A 17,508-nucleotide genomic window follows, 5' to 3' on the forward strand; every position below is an offset into this window, starting at 1 on the left:
CATAACATAACATAACATAACATAACATAACATAACATAACATAACACAACACAACATAACATAGCACAACATAACATAATACAACATAATATACAATACAATACAATACAATACAATACAATACAATACAATATCCCAGACCTCAGGGAGTTTACATTCTAATGGGGGGAATACAACTCATAAAGGAGGACTAGAAATGAATTGGGGATGAAAAGGAATACATGTGTGGCAGGATAATATGGCCAAAAAGTGGGTCTCAGCAAGATAAATTGAGCAAAAGCTCACTTGATATCCCAGGGGAAATGTTCAAAGTTCTGGTAGGAAGATAAATATGATGGCTGAAATACAAGGACAGATAGTACAGATGTGCAACAAAATGTATCCAGAGTCAAGCAAGAGTTAGAGAGTGGGCTGAATGGCCTTCAGAAAATTGTAAAGTTCCTTTACTGACTCCAAGCATGTAAAAAGGGCCGATTTTTTGATACTGGAATCCTACCAGGGATTAATATGACAGTGACTCAAAGAATATAACAATCTCTGAAGAAATCAAAATGAAAAGCACAAAGAGGGCAACCAGAGAGGGTCATGGTGGGCTTAAGCAAGCTGCAGCATTGAACCAATGAGGAACATCCAAGAATAAGAATGAAAGACATCACCAAGAAAATCAGCCTAGGTAGAAAAGACTAAAGGCTTAGTCACTTAGGGAGGAAAAAGGGTAACAGGTGACAAACAGTTCTCTCCTACTACCCCCTCATAATGTCAGAAGAAAGCAAAGAAAGCTTCCAATATGCTGGGTAGATCTCCTGTGGAAAAGTTATAGTTGGATATTGGCAAGAATTGGCCAGACTTGGGTCACTTAACCCAAATTGCCTTGATTTCCCCCCTCAAAAAAAAAAAAAGAAATGATGAAGGTTTCAGAAAAGCCTGGGAAGACTTAATACGAACTGATGTAAAGTGAAGTGAGCAGAACTAGGAGAACATTGTACATAGTAATAGCAATATTGTAATGATAACCAATGTTGAAAGACTTAGCTACTCTGATGAACACAACGATTCACAACAATTCCAAAATACTCATTATGAAAAATGCTATCCAGGGAGGCTAGGTAGTGCAGTGAGTAAAGCCCCGGCCCTGGAGTCAGGAGGACCTGAGTTCGGTTCCAGCCTCAGACACTTAGGGGACACACACACACACACACACACACACACACACACACACACACACACACACACACTAGCCATGTAACCTTGGGCAAGTTACTTAACCCTAATTGCCCTCCAAAAGACAAAAAAAAAAAAAAGAAAAAGAAAAATGCTATCCTTCTCCAGAGAGAGAACTGATGAACTCTGAGTACATATTGAAGTATACACATTTTTAAATTTTCTTTGCTTTTCTCCCCCACAATATGGCTAATGTGGAAATGTTTTGCATGTATATGTATATATGTATAATGGGTATTGTTTTTCTTGCTTTCTCAAAGGTAGGGGTTGAGGGAAAGAGAATTTGGAAGTAAAAATTAAAAAATAAATAATACCTAAATGAGAATCTCCTTTACAACATGCTCAAAGTAATCAAGCTAGTACTGAAAGATCCACAGTGTTGGGGAATCTACTTCATCTCAAGGTAGTTCTATTTCATTCCTGAACAGTCCTAATTATTAGGAATGTTTTCCTTTTATCTAGAAGTTGAAATTTGCTTCTCTATTATTTGGATCCATCACTTCTCTCTGTTTTCTAAAGTTAAGCATAAAAAGTGTAATTCCTTTTTTAAAAGCTTTTCAAATATTGTGTTCCCCCTTTGTCTTCTCTTATTTAGGCTAAACATACCCAGTTTTTTCAACTGGTCCTTGTGTAGAAAGTTTCTTACTCATCTATCAATCTGTTTGTTCTCCTTCCTAAACTGAGACTTAAACACCCAGTTTAAGCAAAGAACTAGAATTGGTGCCTTGTGATACTTCATAATCTCTAATATCCCTATCAGTTTTTAATACCTTGTGCTTTTTGTGCCTCTGTTAATATTAGCTTCTTTGGTTGCTATGTCACACTGTTGACACATTGAACAATCTACCAAAAAGCTCCATATTTTCTTTTACATGAACTGTCATCTATCCATGGCTACTAATCATTCTCCATATTTGCTAGAACTGAGTTGTTCAATTTGTTATCATTTTTGCCACCTCTCAGGACTATCACCGACTCCCTGTTTTTCTTGGTTCCAAGAAACCACATGGAAGTTTAGGGGGCAAAGGGGAGTATTTCATGTCATGTACTATTCAGGGACTGGCACTGTGAGAAGATGAGAGTTCCTTAACTGTCTGCTGAACAGAAAGAACTGATAATTCAGTTACTTGCAATGGGATATGAAAAAAGTTTATTAATTGTTTGTTGAACTAGAAACTCAATGGATATATGAAAGGGATTATATGCCCAACCACTTTTTACCCTTCCTTCCAGCTTTGAAGGGTGAAGATTATTTAAGAGTTGTAACTAGATAGTCAACTAGGGGAAGTCCAGATGCCCTATCTTCCACTCCACTGCCAGTGGCTGTGAACACAGGTCCTGTTTAGGCAAGCCCGCAACCTGGGATAGGGCTATCAATTTTTGTATTTCTTTCCTTAAGCAGGTGACTTTGTAAATTAAAAAAAAAAATGGAAGTCTGAAATTGCAGGGGCAGCATCACCTCCAGGGCATGGCACAGGAAGTGGTATCCACCAGAGCAGCAGTGGCTGATAGCAGAAGAGTTTGCACTGGAGAAAGGGGTCAAAAGGAGGTAAGTAGGCTTTCACTACCTGTGTGACAGACAGAGTGAGAGAGATGAAATATAAAAGTAGCTAATTAGCAGTTCTGAAGACTTTATTATGTCTCAGTGAGGTTCAAATATTAGCTTCTCAGATCACTGTATTAGTATTTGTAAGTTAGTTACTTAATTATGTTTAAATTGTTCTACTGATGCAGAGATCCTTCTTCTAGCTATAATTGCTTTCTGTGAAGGAATAAATGATCTGTTGTATACCCAATTTATATTGTATGGAAAGAACCACTTTTTCTACTTCTTTTTGGAGAGGCCCTACGGGCCCTGTACTCCTGGCAGCATTTCCTCTATGTTAAATGTGCATGTTTTCCTTCCTGACTTGACCGCAAGTTCCTCAAGAAAAGAGTATATATCTTCCATTTCTTTTGTATGCCTTTACCTGACAAAAACTTATTTGATTAGTGCTCTCTCTCCAAAGCTAGTGCTTAATAAATGCTGACTTTCTATTCTCTACTGTTTTAAGAATCTTGCTGTCAGATTATATGAGTGATTATGAAATATAAGTGGAGTCTGAATCTTTCCCCCTCTTAAACTTGTATTTATAGGATACTAATAATCCAATGCTTATGTGTATCCTGGGCTATTCACAAGAGGAAAAGAAAATGGAAAAGAAAATGAAAGTTAAACTAAGTGGTTAAGAGCAAATAGTAATTTTCTAATTGATAGGAGCTACTATCCAGGTTGCTGATTCATTTTAAAGCAGTTCAATAGAGGTTTTATACCAGTGACCCTGTAGGCTATTAATATTTGGAAAGTGATTCTTCTCTAAAGAGGACAAAATCTAGGAGAAGGAAAGATGGATCTTCCTTGTGTGTGCACGTACATGTACACACACACACACAGAGTCTAGTAAGAACATGATAAATTCTTCTCCAGATACAATGAGGAGAATCAAATTTAATGACATACTTTTCAGAGAACTTCTCCACAGAAAAAGCTGTCTTCCACTGATCCAACACGGAGAAATCCTTCACTTGCAGAGTTGTGCAACCTGAGACCAGAAGAGAAAATAGAAAAAAAATTTGCCTCTGCAGTTCTCTTCTATTATAGTTTTAAGGAAGTCTGAATGTTTGGATTTTCCAGAATAGTGTGATCCTTATCTTTTCTCAGATTTATTTTCCTGATGATACATGATTCACTAATACTTCAGTACTAATACTCCCATTGCTACAGCAAAACATCTTTATAGTCCAATCAGATAAATTTCCTTCAAGCATACCATGCATGCTCTCAACATCCACCTTTGCTCAAGCCCCTCTTATAGAATACCCTTATACTACTGCTTTGCTCCTATTCAAATCGTGCTCAAATTATTCTTATTTTATAATGCTTTCCTCAAAGATTCCAGGCTACACTTATTTATTCCTCCTTTACCCAACCTCTTCAATGTAGCATTTATTTGTGTCACTCATTTTTAGACACAAAGACTGTTCAATATTGTTATTTATGTTTTATGTATGCATATGTCTTCTCTGCAATTAGAATAAACTCCTAAAAGCAAGAACTATGCATTTTTTTTTGCATCCTCCAAACAGGCTAATAGATAAACCTTTTGTAAATACTTTGTGAAACAATGGATGAGGTTTTATGAGAAGCCCTCTAAAAAATCGGAGACTTGATAAAAAAAATTCACCCTTCATTTTTTCTACCTTTAGGGAAACTACCAATTTCTTAAATATGTCTTAATAAAAATAGTAATAACATGTTTTAAAATTAAAAGTTTATCTTTACATTAATGGAATCTAGTTTTTTAGATCTTAAAACAGACCATTACCTCAAGTGAAGATGTACTTGTATATTTTATTATATTATCACATTTTACATATCAGTGTTAAAGATGAGCAAAGATATATTTAATGTTTAAACTTGTAGGGCTTAATTTACACATTTTGGTACACATTTATATGCAGACTTCTGTATTCCAAACTTTCTTGCTTAAAGGCTTCCAAAAATATCAGATTAATAATTTCCTGGAGTTCTGCTCATTACTAGGCCCTAAACTAGCTTCTAAGATCATTATCAGTTAGGAGAAAAACACTATGTTTGCCAAATACTATTAAAGGTCTTGACCATTCTTTTAAAACAAATGTTTAAGCATAAAAACAAGAGAAAAAGCATACCTGTTGTCAATGGCTTCCTAAATTCTTCATCAGCAACAACTCCAGTATGACAATTATACTCATCATCATGTAAATATGAAGGAATACGAAGCAATAATGATCTAATGTTTAATTTCTTTTGAACCACATTCTGTGAGAAAAAAATTATAGAGCCTTCTAACATACTACTTGATATGCCAATATATCTTAGTATTGCTCCCTACGATAAAAAGTACACCTTTGTTTTTAACTAGAACTTCTAGCTCTTTAGGTAAATGAGCTACATTTAAGGTGTTATACTTTAGTATGTCTAAATATTATTACTACAAAATCACAAATAGAATGCAAGTGTTAAAAATATCAGAGTAAAGATAGCTTCATTAAAGTAAATTTAACAAATTCAATCATTTGGATCAGACCACTAAAACCATCCCTAAGTAAAAGCATGATAACTACAAAGATAAAGAAGCCTTTCCCATTTACTTTTAATTACTAAAGAACATATTTTATGTAACTATAAACTTCTAGTTTGAAAATTTTATTTTAATTGTTCCTAATGGATAAGGAAGTCATAAAACTCATTTTTCACTTGAACATCCATGTATGTGGGGACAAAGGTGAAAAGTAAGGTAAAACAATGAATCAGGATTATATTTATACTTCCATTGGCTATCATTTGCTCATATGAACTAAATTTTCCATCATTATATATACAATAATATATTTGAATTTTTAAAGTACTTTTGAATTTCAAAAAGCTCTATTTCTATGATATATGTAATAATATTTACCTAATGATATATAAAGAAAAAGCATTTGCTTGAGTTAGCAAAATATTGTCTTTTATAATACTACCATACTCAAATGGCTCTATTAATTCATTGGTATTAGAAACTTCCTCCAATGATGCAGTGCAAAACTGATCCATGCATGCCCACTCTGTTTTTTTCTGTTTGTGATAGTGATCCACTCAACATGCTAGAGGCTTTCTTCCATTTCCCCTCACACCAAGAGGGTACCACTGGGACACTCAGACTATCTCCCTATCATCTCTTGCTCTTGCAATGAGACTAGATACTTTTCTCTTCCTAGCATTTATTTCTTTGATGCTATAAGCCACTCCCACTTCCCAAGTTTCTCCTTTACTCACATCGTGAACCTTTTCTATAATTTGCTCCTCTCCTCACAATCTATGATCTAGCTTTATTGGCCTACTTGTTACTCCTCACACATTACACTCTATCTCTTTAACTCTGCCTTTGTAATGGCTGTCTTCCTTGCCTGGAATGCTCTCCCTCCTCAATTGTGCTTTGTGGTTTCCCTAGGTTACCTCAAGCCCCAACTGAAATCCTACTTTCTGCAAAAGGTCTTTCCTGATCTCCATTGTTGTTAAGCCTTTCCTCTGAGATTACATTCCATATTATTTGAATCTATCCTTCTTGTATGTAGTTAATTACAAGCCATCTTCCCATTAAACTCCAGTGGCTCTCTATTGCCTTTAGGGTCAAACAAAAATGCTGTATTTGGCATTCAAAGCCTTTCGTGACAGCCCTCTCCTATGCTTCCAGCTTTCTTACACCTTACCCCCTGACATTTACTCTTCAATCAAGTGACACTGAAGTCCTGGCTGTTCTGTGAAAAAGACAATCCATCTGTCAGTTCTGGTCATTGTTTTTGGCTATCCCTCCATATCTCCCTCCTCCATTCCACCTACTGACCTTCCTGGCTTCCTTTAAGTCACAACTAACATAATGTATAGATTATGTGGTTATATTCATTTACTAAATCCCCACTACAATGCTTCCTCTTAATGCACCCAACTTGATCCCCAGTCTCAATGGTAGGTCAGTTAAATTAAACACTGGCTTACCCTATTAAGTTAGAAAGGCTTAGTATGGACTCTGTGATAGTCTATGGTATTTTCCGAGTCATACCAAGTTCAGCATGAGGAGACATACTATCAAAATGTTAGTATAGCAATTCATGAAATGGAACAAAAAAATCAAAGCACCAAAAGTTAAAATGTTATAGCAGCTCTTTTTGTGGAGGTAAAGAATAAAATTGAGGGGATACCCATCAAATAGAGAATGGCTGACCAAGTTGTGGCATATTATTAATGTAATGCCATATTATTGTGCTCTAAGAATGACAAGCAGGATGATTTCAGAAAAACTTGGAAAGACTTACAAGAACTGATGCAAACGGAAGTGAACAGAATCAGGAGAGCATTGTACATAGTAACAGCAATACTGTACAATAATAAACTGTGAATAACTTGGCTATTCTCAGCAATACAAAGGACTCATGATGAAAAATGGTATTGACATTCAGAGAAAGAACTGATAGAATCTGAATGCAGTTAGAAGCATACTATTTTTTACTTTTTTCCCATTTTTTTTCTTTTGATCTATGTCTTCTTTCACAACATGACTAATATGGAAATATATTTTGCATGATTGAACATGTTTAACATATCAAATTGCTTACCATCTTATGAAGGGGGGAAGGCAGGGAAAGATAGAGAAAATTTGCTATTCAAAATTTTAAAAAATGAATGATAAAAATTGTCTTTACATGTAATTGGAAAAAAAATTATTAAAATAAAAAGTTTAAATGTATATGTTATAGTGAAGACTCAGAGCCTCCAATGGAGTCTTTTGAACTCTTGCGTAGACACATAAATGCCTTGTTCCAGAATCTGGATTATTTTTCACATTTTACATTTAATCCATGGCCTGATCTTTTTTCTCCCATCTTCCCTCTTTCTCCCACCCCTCAAATTCTAGGTTCTAATGGATTCAGTGCAATCTTGGAGTTAACCATAAAAGATTACTATCTGGTACAATTTGTCTCCACTTCTGGAAATATCTGAACATGGCTCTTGACATTGCTGGTAGTTTCCATCATTTCTACCAAAGTTCTAAAGTTCTTCAAATTTAGCTCTACCATAGTGTAGACACCATTCATTTCAAAACTGAATTTTGGGCTGCCAATGACATTGACATTCTTATGAATCCTGAGCTCTCTGATAGGGTCTACTAAGACTTGTAACACCACCCTATCATTTGGACTTCTCCTGGAGGGTGAGTATGCTTTGGGGTTACTAGATAAGCCACTCCCTTCCTATCAGACCTGTACAGTTTGAATAATCAGAGCAATAGTAGGGAGCAAAAAAGAGATCTTCTGTTCCTCCATATCATGGCTTTAGTCTCTTAATGTTCTTGCAGCTTTGGGGGTGGGGGAGTAGAGAGAAAGGAGCCTCACACAGGCATCCTTCTCTCTTCAGTAGGCACACTTCTGGGGAAGAGTCAAGATAGCAGAGTAAAGTCTGGGATTCACCTGAGCTCTTCCCCAAACCCCTTCAAATACCTTGAAAAAATTACTCTGAACAAATTCTAGAGCTGCAGAACCCATAAAAAGACAGAGTAAAACAAATTTCCAGTACAAGACAACCTGGAAGGTTGATAGGACAGGTCTGTCACACCAGGTTGAGAGAGGAGTGCAGTCCAGCACAGGCAGACCTGGCACCAGCAAAACCAGAGCAGCCCTTAGGGCGACCAAATCACTGGACCAAAGAAGTGGTGGTTTCCAAACTTCTTAGCCCACAGACATCAAAGACAACTTAGAAGGTCAGCAGGAGGGGTCTGTCAGTCCTTGCTGAGAGAGGAGAGTAGTCTAGAGCAGGCCGTGCTAGCATAGCCCCAGCAAACCAGGAGCAGGCCTTGGGAGGAACTGAAATGGCAGCAACTGTGGCTATTTCTGGAGCTCTCAGGCAACAGAGGGAATGTGTAAAAGTCACCTTTTTCAACTTCTAGGAGCCAAGATGGCAGAGTAAGCAGAAAGGAAACAGATGGCAGAATGAATTAAAAAACATAATTCTATAATATGTTGTTTACAAGAAACACATTTGAAACAGAGGGATACACACAGAGTAAAGGTAAAAGGCTGGAGTAGAATATATTATGCTTCAGTTGAAGTAAAAAAAAGCAGAGATAGCAATTTCAATCTCAGACAAAGTAAAAGCAAAAATAGATCTAATTAAAAAAAATAAGCAAATAAACTACATTCTGCTAAAAGGTACCATAGACAGTGAACTAATATCATTACTAAACATATGCGCACCAAGTGATATAGCATCCAAATTCTTAGAGAAGTTAAGGAAGCTACAAGAAGAAATAGATAACAAAACTATACTAGTGAGGGACCTCAACCTCCCTCTCTAAACTAGACAAATCTAATAAAAAAAATTAAGAAAAAAGAAGTTAAGGAGATAAACAGAATTTTAGAAAAGTTGATTGTCCTCTGGAGAAAACTGAATGGGGACAGAAAGGAATATACCTTTTTCTCAGTGGTACATGGCATCTACACAAAAACTGACTATGTATTAGGGCATAAAAACTTCACAAACCAATGCAGAAAGGCAGAAATATTAAATGCATTCTTTTCAGATCATGATGCAATAAAATTACATGCAATAAAGGGCCATGGAAAGATAGACTAAAAATTAATTGGAAACTAAATAATCTAATGCTAAAGAAGAAGTGGGCCAAACAACAAATCATAGAAACAATCAATAACTTCACAGAAGAGAATGACAACAATGACACAACACACTGAATCTTATGGGAGGCAGCGAAAGTGGTTCTTAGTGGAAATTTTATATCTCTAAATGCTTACATGAATAAAACTGAGAAAGAGGAGATCAATGATTTGGGCATGCAATAAAAAAGGCAGAATAAGAACAAATTAAAAATCCCTAATTAAATACCAAATTAGAAATTCTGAAAACCAAAGGAGAGATGAACAAAATTGAAATTAAGAAAACTATTGAACTAATAAATACAACTAAGAGCTGGCTCTATGAAAAAACCAACAACACAGATAAACTTTTGGTTAATTTGATTAAAAAAGAAAGAAGAAAACCAAATTTCCAGTATCAAAAATGAAAAGGGTGAACTCACCATCAATGAAGAGGAAATTAAAACAATAACTGGGAGCTATTCTGCCCAATTATATGCCAATAAATTTGACAATCTTAGTGAAATGGATGAATATTTACAAAAAACATAAGTTGCCCAGATTTACAGAAGAGGAAATAAAATACTTAACCCCATTTCAGAAAAAGAAATTGATTAAGCCATAAATGAACTCCCTAGGAAAAAGTCTTCAGGGTCAGATGGACTTAAAGGTGAATTCTATCAAACATTTAAAGAACAATTAATTCCAATACTATACAGACTATTTGGGAAAATAGGCAAAAGAGTTCTATCAAATTCTTTTTATGATACAAATATGGTACTAAGAAGGCACACTGCTCAAAAATTCATCTCTAGAAGACCAGATCTCTAAATTTTTTACCCTGGGACAACTCCATACCAACAATGCTGATACCTTTTCTGGCTAGAAGGCAAGGTTATGGAACCACACTGGCTAAGAATCTTCCATCTTCTAACTGGGAGACAGAGGTTTAGGAATGACACTGTCCCATGAGTCATATAAGCAAGCACATGAAATTCTCGTGTGTCTCATGTAGCTGTCAAAAAAGCTAATGCTCTCTTAGGCTGCATTGAGACAATTTCCAGATAAAGGAATGTGATAGTTCCACTGTACTCTGCCCTTGCCAGATCTTAAGGAAAACATTTTAATAAACTGAAGAGCTTCCATAGAAGAGCAACCAGGACGGGCCTCAAGTCCATGTCACTTGAGGACTAGTTGGAGTAACTGGGCATGTTTAGTACAGAGAAGATTCAGAAGAAACATGATAGCTACTTTCTTTCCTTTTCTTTCTTTCTGAGGCAATTTGGGTTAAGTGACTTGCCCAGCATCACACAATAAGTTTCTGAGGTTAAATCTGAACTCAAGTCCTTCTGACTCCAGGGCCCATGCTTTATCTACTGTGCACCTAGCTGCCTGAATATAGCTACTTTCAAGTATTTTAAAGAATCATGTGAAAGAGGGATTAGACTTACTCTGTTTTGTGCCAGAGGGCAGAATCAGCAACAATGGATAAAAGTCGTAAAGAGGCCAATTTATGCTGGCTGTCAGGAAAAAATTCCTAATAATTAGTACTGTCCAAACCTGGTTTCTTGGAGAAGTGATGGGTTTCCCTCCCCCTAGAGGTTTTTAAGCTGAACCTGGATTTACCACTTGTTGGGTATGTTATAACGGAGATTCTTTCCATGTATGGGTTGGACTAAATGTTCACTGAGATTTCTTCCAGTTCTGTGATTCTGCATTGCCAGGACATGCACTTTACTCAATGTTCAGTTGCTGCCATTCCTCTGGTCACCTGGGCAAGAGTATGTAGCCTCCATATATTTCTGTCTCAAGGCAATCATTAACAGTTGATGGGAGCAGGAGGCAGATTTAATTGTCAACTAAAATTGTCTGATAACACTGAAGATGTCAGTCAGACAACAATCACTTATTAATTACCTACTATGTGCCGGGCACTGTGCTAAGTGCTGGGGATACAGATATGAAAAATACAGTCCCTATCCTCAAGGAGTTTACAATCTAATAGGGGAAAACAACACACAAAAAGATGCTGAAAAGCACAAAAAGTGGGGGGGGGGGGTGGAAGGGAAGGTAGTCAGCTTGGGGACCAGTCCAAAAGAGTGTAGTTGTGCAGGAAATTAAGAGATGACTGGCCTGGATGGCCCTCTTTAAATGGAAGCTTTGGGAAGCACTCTCCAGTCTACCTTTCATTCAGAGAGGCCTCACGAAGAGGGTGCTTAGAGGCATGATTTTTAGGACAGACTGGATCTTGTAGGATGAGGAGGTACCTGGGAGCATGATGGCAGCTGGGTGGGAAATGAAGAGATGCAGTCAACTGGGATGTCATGCAACAGTGTGAAAATAACTGCTCTTGACAATTTCAAAGAATCTATGATGAAAAATGCTATCCATCTCCAAAGAGAGAACTGATGAACTCTAAATGCAGACTGATGCTTATGTTTTTACTTTATTTTCTTGTTTTATATTTTTTTGTCTGTGTTTTCTTTGGGAACATGGCTAATATGGAAATGTTTTGCAGGACTTCAAATGTATAATACATATCAAATTGGGTTGGAGGAAGAAAAGAATTGGAGCTGAAAATTTTAAAAAATAATTGTTAATTTTTTTTACATATAATTAGGAAATATTTAAAGGAATACACACACATATAACTGCTCTGAGAAAAGGTTTACTATATAATACTGAGTCTTCCATTTCTTATCAATAAATGATAATGGGGATTCCTTCTCTGATTTTCAAGACTTACATTTGGCAAACTGGATAATGAAATAGAAATTTTCTTAGTAGTTATTAAATGTATACATTTTGAAAAGTATTTTTTCTTGCTAAAGAGAGCAGTAAGTTTCAATTTCAGTTAAAATGCCAAAAACTTACTTTTCACAATGCATTAAGGTTTGGTGCATATTAAAAGTAATCTAAAATCCTCAAGTAGTAATTTCTTACATTATTAAAAAACACCTATGTATTAAACATACTTCACCTCCAATTTTTAGTAAACATGTGAGAACAAGTAGCACTTTACCTCATGTAAATAGTCCACCGAGTGATATTTTAGTATTGTGAACATATCTTCTTTATTTCACCAATACAGCAAAAACTGCAATTATCTGGAAACACATAAAAGTTTTTTAAACTACAATTCCAAAAACCTGAACAAAAATCCTAGTTCTGTATTTAGTGAGTTGCCCTAATCACTCTGTTTCAAAAAATCTGGTACTTTGTTTCTTGTTTTTAAATTTGTATTGTTTAAGGGAAGGTTAGCTATTATTTTTTAAAAGTTAGTTTCTTTCATGCGGTGAATCAAAATGATGTCTTTTTTGACCGTGTATTCAATAAATATTCACTGTAAAAAAATTTCATGAGTACATATGTTAAAGTTTAACTCTCTGAAATATACAGTGTATGCATATGTGTATTTAATTTAGAATTGGCTTTCTATTATAAATGTCTGATTTTCTCATGTAAATGGCTTGGAATGACAAAAACTAACTACAAAAAAATAAGTCATTAGCTTAGAAGTTATTACAATTTCAAATGTGCAGAGATTATATATTAATATAACAACTTTACCTTTCAAATATCTATACATCATTCAAGCTGACAGGACACATTAAAAATATTAATTTTAGGGGCAGCTAGATGTCACAGTGAATAGAACACTCGCCTTGAAATCAGGGGGACCCGAGTTCAAATCCAGCCTCAGACACCTGACACTTAACTAGCTGTGTGGCCTTGGGCAAGTCACTTAACCCCAACTGCCTTGCCTTCCCCTCAAAACACAAAACAAAATACTAATTGTACTATCAAGGTAGTTGGGTGTAGTAGAAAAAGCACTAGACAATGGGGGAAATCTTGCTTCAAATCCTAGCTGTTCCTATTGCTGAGACCCTGTTACTTAATCTCACTAACCCCAGTCTCCTACTCTGTGAAATGTGGGGGTTACATCTGATGTCCCACATCCCTTCTTGCTTTTAGTCTTATTGACACAGGACATAGTACAGTGGCTATAATCCAAGGCAGTCACATAACTAAAATGGGGTCCTCCTCACCCTCATGGAGCAAGATTTTGGAAACTGTTCTCATTTTCATATCAATGAAAATAGTAGGGAGTGGGAAACTGGACATGTGATTTCATCAGTGAGCAAGTGAGACAAGCAAGTGAGCCAAGGGGGCATTTATTTATTAAGTGCTTATTGTGTACTTTGTTTCCATGTTTAGATTTAGAGACACAAATAAACACAATCCCTGCCCTCCAAATGAAGAAAATTCCCTCTCCCAATGCAAATCAGATTCTTTTCTGCTACTTAGTGTTAGAGAGCACTGAGAAGTTATAAGTGACTTACCCTGTGGTCTCCCAGTCAGTCAGTCCAAGAGGCAGAACTTGAACCCAGGTCTCCTTAGTTTTTAGGTCGACTATATCCACCCTCCCATACTATCTCTCACCAGTGAATCATCAGCTACAAAAATTTTGCCAAATTTTATACTACAGACACAGACACACAGAGTAAAATAATAATAATCACACCCACTGCCAGAGTTGTGAGGATTTGCACATAGTAAGCCTTATACATATATTAGGTAGCACCAGCGTAGTACTAGAGTAGAGTGTTTCAAAGTGCTATAGAAATTAGTCTGTCATTAACTATGATTTGTAAAGTACTTAAAATGTTATGGAAATTAGTCGTCAATTATGACTTGTAAAGCGCTTAAAAGTGTTATAGAAATGCTGGTTATTAATCCCTTTAAAGGGAGAAGGAGTGTACTCAAGGGTTACGGGGTCCCCTTGGGATTATGATTACCCAACCAATAAACCAACATTCAGCAGAGTCGGAGGATTCCACAGACTGGCTCACAGAGGTTCACGGACAACGAAGGAGGAAGCCCCGGCGCTCCGGTCGAGCTCCCACACTGCCCTGCGGCAGGGGACCAGGACCCGCTTATATGTTCCCTCCTCTCGCGGGATTTCTCCGCCCCTGCCGGCACGTGCTCCTCCATGGCCCCGCCCACTGCCTGGCGTTCCAGCCACTTCCCGTCGCAGCCTCGCGCTCTTCCCAGACTATAGGTCATAGGCTTCGCGCCTAACTGCACAGACTCCGCCCCCTTTCCCTCCTCTTCCTTCCCAGAGAACGAAAGAGGCTTGCAGCAGGACTAGTCAGTTCTCAGTCTGATTCTTTGGGCCGGCTAATGGCAAAGAAAAGTGCCCTCACCTATGCCCCAAGAGTGGCAGAGCACCTAGGACAGACCCCGAGATTAAAACCCCACCCCTACCTGTGTAACTCACTACGCCTCAGTTATCTAATCTGTAAAATGGGTGGACCAAGGTGGTTTCTGAGGGCTTCTCTAGACCTGTGAATTTGGGGATTAAAGGCTGGATGGTCTTGATGCTCACAAAGGAATTCTTCATTTTTTAGATAACTGAGGTGCTGTCCTTTGATTGAGGGAATTAAAAACCAGAAGGCCAACTCCACTAATTTCAGCACCTGCACCATAAACTTTGCAAAAATTTTGTGAAATTTTTGAGAAAAAAAATTGAAGATAAAGAGGGGGTGTGAATTTTAAGCTTCAAAGAAATGAGCAAAAGCAGATTTCTCAAACTAGTTTGGAGAAATAGTGAAAATGAGTTCTGATGATTGGGACACTGATGCTTCATGGGGAAGAATTACATGCATTTTGACATACTTTTATGCCTTTGCATGCACAAGGTGAAAAAGAAAAATTCTAATTAGCTTATGGCTGAGTAAAATGTGAGGGTATTTGACTATTTACAACTCTGATTGAATCTAGGACCCTCATTTCTGGGAGAATTATTTGACAAAGAATCAATATTTTTTGAAATTTGAGCACTGGCTGAACCCAGTTAGAACTGGGGGGGGAGGGGTGCTGAAAGGAACAGGCCTAGATCTTAAAAAAATTTAAAATAGCCACATTCTACCAATTAAGGTAATATTTATTGAATAACATACAAGGAATAAGGTAACTAATAATGAATTTAAGATTAGGGACTGAACTTATGATTTCATTGGTAGAGAATAAGGAAACTCCTTGTCGTGGCACCCACTGGTGCATTCCAATCTTCAGGAGGCACCAGGGTTGGTTCCAAATTAACCAAGTAATCATGGATGTCTTTAGTCTTTTCTTTCTTTTTTTAAATATATTTTTTAAAATGTTATATTTATTTTTAGTTTACATCAATCATTTCCACAAAATTTTGAGTTACAAATTTTCTCCCCATTTTTCCCCTACCCACCACCACAAAACAGAAATTTCACTGTATACCCCCTCCCCTAATCTGCTCTCTTCCATATCCTCCCCATTCCCCCTCCGACTTTTTGGTAGGGCAAGATGGATCATCATACCCCAGTGCCTGTATATCTTATTTCCCAGTTGCATGTAAAAATAATGATATTTTTTTAAACATTTGATTTTAAAACTTTGAATTCCAAATTCTTTCCCTTCCTCCCTCCTCACCCATCCTTACTGGGAAGATAAGCAATCCAATATAAGTTGTACGTGTGTAGTTATGCAAAACATTTCCATAGTGGATATATTGTGAAAGACTGACTATATTTCCCTCCATCCGATTCCACCCCCGACTTGTTCTATTCTCTACTTTGACCCTGTCCCTTTTCAAAAGTGTGTGCTTCTAATTACCCTCCCCCTCTTACTGCCCTCCCATCCATCATCCCCTCTCTCATCCCCTTCCCCACTACCCTCCTGTAGTGTGAATACCCTATTTAGTGTGTATGTCATTCCCTCTCTAAGCCAAATTCAATGAGAGTAAGGTTGACTCATTCCCTTTTGCCTTTCTGTTCTTCCCTTCCATTGTAACAGTTTTCCCTTGCCTCTTCTATATGAGATAATTTGCCCCATTCTGTCTCTCCCCATCTCCTCTCATTATATTCCTCTCTCACCTCTCAATTTCACATTTTAAATATCATCCCTTCCTATTCAATTGGCCCTGTGCCCTCTGTCTATGTATACCTGTACACATATATATACACACACTCACATATGTATTCATATGCCCAGATACCCTCCTATATAGACATACATATGTGTGTGTGTTATATTCCCTTCAACTATCCTTATACTGCGAAAAGTTTCATAAGTTACAATTATCGTTTTTCCATGTAGGAATGTAAATAGTTCAACTTTGATAAGTTCCTTATGATTTCTTTTCCCTGTTTACCTTCTCATGCTTCTTGTATTTGAATGTCAAATTTTCTATTCAACTCTTGTTTTTTTCATCAAGAATGCTTAAAAGTCCTCTATTTCATTGAATAACCATATTTTCCCCTGAAACATGATACTCAGTTTTGCTGGGTAGGTGATTTTTGGTTTTAATCCTAGCTCCTTTGATCTCTGAAATATCATATTCCAAGCCCTTTGATCCCTTAATATAGAAGCTGCTAGATCTTGTGTTTTCCTGATTGTGTTTCCACAATATTTGAATTTTCTTCTTGGCTGCTTGCAATATTTTCTCTTTGATCTGGGAACTTCAGAACCTGGTTACAATATTCCTAGGAGTTTTCTTTTTTGGATCTTTTTAAAGGGATGATCAGTGAATTCTTTCGATTTCTACTTTGCCCTTTGGTTCTAAAACATGAGGGCAATTTTCCTTGAGAATTTCTTGAGAGATGATTTCTAGGTTCTTTTTTTAATCATGGCTTTCAGGTAGTCCAATAATTTTTAAATTATCTCTCCTGGATCTATTTTCCAGGTCAGTGGTTTTGCCAATGATATATTTCACATTGCCTTCTTTTTTTTTTTTTCATTTGTTTGAATCTGTTTAATAGTATCTTGATTTCTTATAAAGTCATTTGCTTCCATTTGCTCCAATCTAATTCTGAAAGAATGATTCTCTTCAGTGAGCTTTTGAAATTCTTTTTCCATCTGGCAAATTTGGCTTTTTAAGGCATTTTTCTCTTCATTAGCTTTTTGGGCCTCTTTTGCCATTTGAGTTAATCTATTTTTTAAGGTGTTATTTTCTTCAGTCAGGTTGTTGACTCTCTTTTCATGATTTTCTTGCATCATTCTCTTTTCTCTTCCCAATCTTTCCTCCACTTCTCTTACTTGAT

The 17,508-nt window shown here is 36.7% G+C and overlaps 1 protein-coding gene across 1 annotated transcript in view; it reads right to left on the reverse strand.

Annotated features, from left to right (window-relative positions):
• Positions 1 to 14,340, reverse strand: part of SHOC1 (shortage in chiasmata 1) — a 142,630-nt gene extending 128,290 nt beyond the window's left edge. The window contains exons 1-4 of the mRNA XM_069085313.1: positions 13,774 to 14,340; positions 12,453 to 12,537; positions 4,934 to 5,063; positions 3,723 to 3,804 (exon numbers count right to left, since the gene is read on the reverse strand). Coding sequence (XP_068941414.1) covers positions 3,723 to 3,804; positions 4,934 to 5,063; positions 12,453 to 12,497 — 257 coding nt within the window. The 5' untranslated portion in view covers positions 12,498 to 12,537; positions 13,774 to 14,340. The remainder of the gene's footprint in view (positions 1 to 3,722; positions 3,805 to 4,933; positions 5,064 to 12,452; positions 12,538 to 13,773) is intronic.
• Positions 14,341 to 17,508: the final 3,168 nt, after the last annotated feature.

Source organism: Petaurus breviceps, unplaced genomic scaffold, assembly GCF_028583685.1.
Source record: "Petaurus breviceps papuanus isolate PSGF00001 unplaced genomic scaffold, PetGlider_PUasm1.0 175, whole genome shotgun sequence".
Taxonomy (NCBI): domain Eukaryota; kingdom Metazoa; phylum Chordata; class Mammalia; order Diprotodontia; family Petauridae; genus Petaurus; species Petaurus breviceps.